This window comes from Panthera onca, chromosome B1 (genome assembly GCF_046562875.1).
Source record: "Panthera onca isolate mPanOnc1 chromosome B1, mPanOnc1 haplotype 2, whole genome shotgun sequence".
NCBI classification, from domain to species: Eukaryota; Metazoa; Chordata; class Mammalia; order Carnivora; family Felidae; genus Panthera; species Panthera onca.
In genome coordinates, this window is record NC_138342.1 from 38,602,478 (window position 1) to 38,610,145 (window position 7,668).

At 37.0% G+C, this 7,668-nt stretch overlaps 1 protein-coding gene across 1 annotated transcript in view; it reads right to left on the minus strand.

Annotated features, from left to right (window-relative positions):
* GABRG1 (gamma-aminobutyric acid type A receptor subunit gamma1) overlaps positions 1 to 6,754 on the minus strand; it is a 70,733-nt gene extending 63,979 nt beyond the window's left edge. The window contains exon 1 of the mRNA XM_060655130.3: positions 5,802 to 6,754. Coding sequence (XP_060511113.1) covers positions 5,802 to 5,905 — 104 coding nt within the window. The 5' untranslated portion in view covers positions 5,906 to 6,754. The remainder of the gene's footprint in view (positions 1 to 5,801) is intronic.
* Positions 6,755 to 7,668: the final 914 nt, after the last annotated feature.

Below are 7,668 nucleotides of genomic sequence, written 5' to 3' on the forward strand. Positions count from 1 at the left end.
TAGAACTGAAACAAGAAAAATATCTTTCTAGTCATTCCGGTTCTGACAATTTGAAGGTTTTTCAAAAAGAACTGTTACTAAGGAAATGTTCTCTCTCTCTGTCTCTCCCACTCTTTCTTCTTCACTAATACTGACCCAAACTTATGCCCATGACATTGAGTCCTTTCCCAGAGTTGCAGTTGATGCCAGCCTCTATGATGTCCGCGCTATAGTTAGTTCATCTAGAATTCGGAATACCAATTATATAGCATTTTATCATCAACATAAACTACCAGAATGCAGGTTCACTGAGGACAGGGACTCTGCCTTCTTTGTTCTGTACATTGAGCATATATTCTGTTCCATATATGCCCCATACACAGGACACAAATGTTATTAGGGCAAGGATTCTGTCTTACTTACCAGTGCATCTCCAGCTGTCAGAACTCTGCTTAACACACCGTGGGCCCTGAGTAAATATTTGTTGAATGAGTGCTAATGCTCCATAGATGTTTACTGAGTGAATTAATAGCTAACACTATTTCCTGAAACATGAGGCTTCAATTGGTTACACTATTTTAGTGTAGATAGAATTAGATTCTGAGATATTTAAAAATAGAGACATAAATTTCATCTGCCTCCCACAGAGCACAAGAACTCTAACAAGCTTCTGCTTGAAGAAGTCTGGTGATAAGGCATCCATAATTTTGTTAGAGGCCTTTTGTGTTGAAAGAAAATGTGACTTCACGTAGCTTCCACTAGTCAGTGATGGTATGTCTATTATACCTATGTGTAATAAATTCAACCATGATTTTATTTAGCATCCTTAAAAATAAGTTGCCATTCCGAGTCCTCAAGAAACCTTTTCTGGATTCCAAATTCTTGCTATTAACTCTTTATCCTATGGTGTTTTTTTCTAGATCAAGTGTTCCACTTTGTTAAAGGTTTTCTTAAAATAATTAATCTGGCACTATACATAGTATTCCAGATTATGTGATAGCGACACAAATTTTTATACTTACTATGCTTCCATCAACTGCATGGTCTGTCCTTTCTTTTCATCATTCTTTTCATCCCTCTCTTCCTTTCTTCCCCCCTCCATCTACAGTCATGCTAATTGCTTTGATTTAAATTGCATTTGTAATCTGAGAAGTGTGGTGGTTAAGAATGCAGGCTCTGGGCATAGAATACATGGATTTGAGTGTTGGATTCAGCACTTATCAGCAAGATGTTTAGCGAGTTTAAAAATTGCTGTGCCCCAGTTTTCCCATCTGTAAAACGGGGAGAATAATAGAAGCAAATATTATTCTCCCTTCATACTTGATTGGTAATTTGGCTAAGTACAATGTTCTATGCTGAACCTGTGGCTTTAGAATTCTGGAGACATTTCCCTCTTCGGGTATGGCTGGTGAGAAATCTGTTGGCTCTTTAATTCTCTTTCCTTGATTGAGATCTGTTCCAACAGCAGACTCTTCTGTTTATCATTGGCCTTCTGAATATATATTTCCTTATTGTGACTATAAAATGTTTTGCTTTGATTAATACCATAAATCCAGGCGTTACCATGAGTAAAAGCTGCATATAGGTTTTACGCATATCTAGTCTATTTGCCACTGCAAACGCAGCACGTTGCACTTTGTTTGGCATGTAACAGGCATTCAAGAAGTATTTGTTGAATGAAATTATGAATAATCTCACTGGAATCCCAAAGATACCTAATAATGCATAAGGGTTGAAGGACTTTACCGTACTTGAGACAACTTTAACCAGTATAAATTATACTAGAATCACTGTAATTCCCAGAATATCCATCGTTATATCTTTTCAGTTAAAATTTTAAATGCTATGTATTTTGCACAAATTTTCTCTCTTGGTCTTGAAACAAGCTGGAAAGGAGAGTGTCATTTCTATTTTCACAAATGAGGACTCTGTCTCAAAGATTTTCCTGAAATCACCCTAGTGGGAAATGGTGGAGCTAAAACTAGGATTTACATTCTAATGGCCAAGTCCAGGATTCTCCACTGGTACCGTGTGTACCTGTGAATTATTCTCTTGAGGTCCATACATTTAATTTATGCCCACCTTTCCTCATTCTCTCATGGTAGTCATTTATTATATTTTGATATAAATAATTAAATAAATAAATCTTAAGAGCCCTTTTTTTTTTTTTTTTGGTTTTCCACCCTACCTTGTCTCCTCTCCTTTGGGACCCTGCCTTCATTAATATTTTCTTAGACAAATTTTAATCACCTTTATATAACTATAAAATATTAGGTTAGCCTATTTAATGATTGAATAAAAAGTCAAACATGTCCTCTTGTTGCTTAGGCAAAAGCGTGTCTCATAATATATTATGGAATAAAATGGAAGAAGGGCATAACTAAAAGAGTCTAAACACAAGAGATTTATCAATAATGATATTGGCATTTTAGCTTCAAAAGCATTTGTCTCTTAGTCTTTCTTTGAATATTTTATGATCATGGAATATCATTACTCAGTAATTTTGTCTTCAAGTTTAATTGTATTGTATTAGAAAATTAAGTCAAAAATCTAAATGCCTAAAGAAAAATCATTCACTAGTATCTCCATAAAATATATTACTGAAATTACTTGAAAATAATATATTTTATAAAGCAAATGTATTTGAATATTTTCATTTGGGCAACTGAACGCTAAACTGTATGATTATTGACTCATGAAATTGTTTGAAAAAAAAACAAAAACAAAACAAGTTATGTTCCCTGGGCTCTTTCGGAATATAACTTCTCAGTCAAAGCTTATCAGAAATTACTTTTTAAAACAACTAAAGCCTCCGACTACTTTTTCAACTCTTGTTAAAAATCGGATTATAATTAGCTTTTCTCAACATTACAAATAAGTCAAATCAGGCTTAAGAGATTTTAACCAACTTATCAAGATGCCATAGAGCCTCACAGAGAATGAAACATAGGTACCATGACTACAGCTTTTAGTTACAATAAGAGGATAGGCTTTCAGAGTTCAGCAATATAAAAATCAATATAGTGTCTCTTCTCTGTGCACCTGATGGAAACTAATGAGGAAGCAAGCTATTGTCTCTGATTAGATATAAGAAATAATAACCCCCAATTTGGTAAATCCCCAAATAGATGACTCTAAAGATTTATTTTAGAAACCAGCATATCAAAATTCTTAAAAACAGAACTGTGATTAGTTTTAGAAAGGCCCCTCAAAAGAAGGAGAAAGGGAGAAGGAAATATGAATGTAAATGGTTTATACATGCTGAAACCAATTATCTCCAACTAAATAGTAAAAGGATGAAAACTTCACCACAACTGTAGCTACTTTATTTTTTTTTTTTTTAATTTTTTTTCAACGTTTTTTATTTATTTTTGGGACAGAGAGAGACAGAGCATGAACGGGGGAGGGGCAGAGATAGAGGGAGACACAGAATCGGAAACAGGCTCCAGGCTCCGAGCCATCAGCCCAGAGCCTGACGCGGGGCTCGAACTCACGGACCGCGAGATCGTGACCTGGCTGAAGTCGGACGCTTAACCGACTGCGCCACCCAGGCGCCCCTGTAGCTACTTTAAAGTGAAGACACAAACTCTCATTATGGAGGCCCTGAGAGCTAATTATAACAGCAATATATAGCTTTATTTTTTAATATTCTTTTATTTATAGGCCAGAATAATCCAAATTATCTGTAGTCTTGTGATAAAATGAATTATTTATATATACATATTATTTATCTATATATATCTATATATATCTATCTATATATATATCTATATATAATTATTTATCTATATATATCTATATCTATCTATCTATATATATCTATATATAATTATTTATCTATATATAATTTTAACTACATAAGCCTCCTCTCTGACTCATACATAAGGTAAAACAAAGTACATGGAATTTCAATTAGAATTCCACTCTTGAAAACTGCAAAGAAAACCCAGTAGAGCAACCACTGAGGTATTTTATGTTTCAGTTCAAATAGTAAACATATTGACTACGAAAATGTGTAGAAATCATTAATGATCTCCAACCACCCTTCATTTCCTAGATGAAGAAACTGTTCAAGGAGGTTAGGGACTCTTGACACAGGTGATCATGTCTCCAGACTTCTAGAACCCATCCCTGTCAACTACACTGCATAACTCTTTAATTCTGAGCAGCGTGAAGAGACTTCTGGAGCGAATTATGAGGATTGCAATGTAAATATCCTCAAAAACAAAAGATATTACTTAAATAAAACATCTTTGTAGGTAGACGGTATGTCCTTTAAGGATCAGCCTATTAGGTTGCAAGGGAAACTCCTACTTACAAAGGTAAAGGAGCATACAGGTTGTTATTTCAGAAAGCCACTGGGTAAATCTGTTTTTACTTATGAGAACACAGATTCATTTGTAGTATTATGAAGATTCGTGAAAGCACTGATACATGATCTATCAAAATATCTTCTATAATTTTATAATATATTCACAGAAATAAGCCATCATGGTACAACTTATATACCACAAATAATTAGTCGGTAGTATGTTTGTGCCCATGCAGAACATTTAAGTTTCTAAGGGAAAAAGGTGAATAAACTAAAACTGCAATACTTAAAAAAAACATTGCATGTCAAACATTTTCTGACAAGCCTAATATTGCTTAGTATAGCTTAATCCATTTCCTGTTTTTGGAGAGAAAATACAGTTGTTCTATCTGCTGGTAATGACAACAATATTCACTCTAGCTATATACTAAAATTAATCATCATAATAATTTATTTCAGTAATGACACAAGTATAGAGGCATGTTTCCATCTGCATAGTGATTTTATTCTGGAGTTCTAAACAGGATAACATAATATAATAATATAATTTTAAATATGCATTTATACAAAATACATTTACATGATATGTATTGTATATCCAAGACCTAAATAGTGTCTGTTAATATATTTTAATTCCATTCAGCCACTACTCCTCTATACCTGACCATTTTATTTTTCTACCAGAATTATTTCAAAGTTTTATTGGAAGATATTACAATCCAAGAAGCTCAAGTCTTGTTCCTGTTAAATTGGAGGCTTGGGGATGCTACTGTCTCTCTCTTTGCCTCTCTGTCTCTCTTTCTCTGTCTCACACACACACACACACACACACACACACACACACCACATTCACATCCATACATTTTTTTCTTACTTGTAGACAACCAATTAAAATAAAAATTATTTACATACCTCAATAAAATATACATGGTTATCTCCAAATTAAATATAGCACACCCTCAAACCCAAAAGATTTTTAAGCCATATTTATAATCTCTCTTGATATAAAACTTTGGTTTTTCCAGAATACCAAAAAAAAAAAAAAAAAAGATAAGGGAAAAATCAACGTTACTTTATAGAAAAGCATCATACATACCATGTTGTGTAACAAGTTTCTAAAATAACTTTCTCTTTAAAATGCAGAATGATCCAGAAAGTTCATCAGTGACATCCATTCACTAAATTTAGTAGCAAAATCATTTCTACTCCCCCTCCCTGCTCCCAGTAACTGACCCTTTACTAGTTTCCACTGTGGCAAGTCACACAAAACAAAACAAAACAAACCCAAACTCAACTCCCCTCTGCGCTTTCACACATAGGTTCCTTTCATTCTATCTGAAAACAAGTAGATCTAATCGGAAAATAAAAGGACGGTTAAAGATCGCACTTGTGCCCAGGGGAATGCAAATTACTTAACTTAGAATGATTTTTTTTTTTTTTTTAAGAAAGAGAAATGAGGGGGGAGTGGGTGGATACCACAGAATAGTTTCAAGTCCTTGAATGTACTCACCAGTTTCCCAAATGCAGGGTCAGTAACAAGAACATCAGCCTCACCACTCTACTTTGGCTCCACAAAAGAAAAGGGGAGAAGAGAGCAGCTTTCCAAGAACCCATCAGGATTGCTTTTTCCGCTCAGTTCTCCCAGCCAGGACTTTTTCTCCCACCTCAGCAGCAGCTGGGTGAGTGAGTACGAGAAGGGAGAGTGTGGGAAGGCAGTACACCTCCCAACCAGGTAGGATGCGACTCCCAGCGGAATGGAGCAGGGGAGCCAATAAGACCGAGAGGATGTTGGCATAAATTATCTGAGAACGAGTTGGGCCAATCTCCGGCCCTGAGAGGCGGGGCTTCTCCTACTAGAAATCGGAGCCCAGTAGGGAAAAGGGCTCCGTCTTTCCAAAAGAAAAACAAACCTCTTCTCTCACGCAGCCTTGGAGAAACGTTTGAGTGGCCTTGACAGATTCCCTCCCTGGGAAAAGAAGTCTCCCTCTTCCCCCGACCTTCCCTCCTGCCTGACTCTATTTCGGGGGCTGCTGCCTTTTCTCTCCCGGGTTTGGATTCTGAATCTGCCTTCCAAGGGAAGGCAGTACCTAATCCGTTTCCCCAGGCTCACGAAGGTTCTGCTATTTTTTGTTAATCATCGTTGGTAATTTGGAGTGTCGGCCGGTGTCTCGTTTCTCTTTGCAGACCCAGCAGCTGGCACACTGCCCGGCACAGATGAGCTCTCGGGAGATGCTGAATATATAATTGAATGAATGAATGAGCGGGCTTGGTGCATTCCTGGTAATCACGTTTCCAACCCCCCGCCCCCTTCCGCTGCCCTTATGAGTGAGAGGATTGGCAGTTGCCTCTCCCAGGGCACCAAAAATGATGCTCATGAATAATCCCCGGCAAGAACAATCTCATTTTACAAAAACATAAGCAAAAATTCTATTTTAAAAAGGTCCTCTTAGCCATAGGAGTTGGAGACCTATTACATGGGTAGTCCTTGCTCTCTGCTCCCTCCCCAGTTGGCTTAGCGTTTGTGGAGCTCCAGTGTTTGGTACCTAACTTCAGAGGCTCTGCTTTGAGTTTGCAGCAGAGCCCAACAGTTACCATGGCAACCGGAAGCCTCTGGCAGATTGAACAACTGTACAGACGAAGACAGTGGTGGTGGTGGAAGCAGGCTCGCTCTGCCCAGCCATCTTCTGCCTTTATGCCTTCCTCAATCCCTGCTTCCCACTGAAGCCAACTGGGGTGGAGGTCTTTGGCGGTCTCATTAATCACCCCACCACTACCTGGAATTGACCAGATTCGGGGTGAACCGCTTGTAAAAACCACGGAAGTTACTTGAGAGTATTTGTCTCCAGGGCAAACAATTCAAGGCAGAAGTAACAGTGTTTGCACAGGAGCATAAGGTAACTGTTGCTGCTACCTTATCTTCTGAAATCACTTAAAGGAACTGGATGGAGGTAACAAGCTTACAAATATTTTCTTGCCCAGAATAACAGATGGTGCAGTGCTGGGCTTTTCTCTTCTCTCTGATTGATTCTCCATCTTTTTAGTCTCCTCTGAAAATAGTATTGACTTCCTTGTTTTCCTTCTCCTACCAACCATTAATTAGGCGGCATTATGCTCTTTCACAAAGCATGCTAGTCAAGGTAGCTTATACCAAATAATTTATATAACAATAAAGTTTCATTATAATAGATTTAGAGGTGAATAAATTTAGTTAAAAGTTGATGCCAATATAAATCTGAGTAGGTTTTTTTTTCTCCTTTAATTAAGAATGTGCTTTGGATAGCTATTTAACTGTTTCATTGGATGCCCACACTAATACACTGATCTGATTAGCCAGTGAACCAGGAATTAATTCACTATAAGTATCCAGTGAATACCAA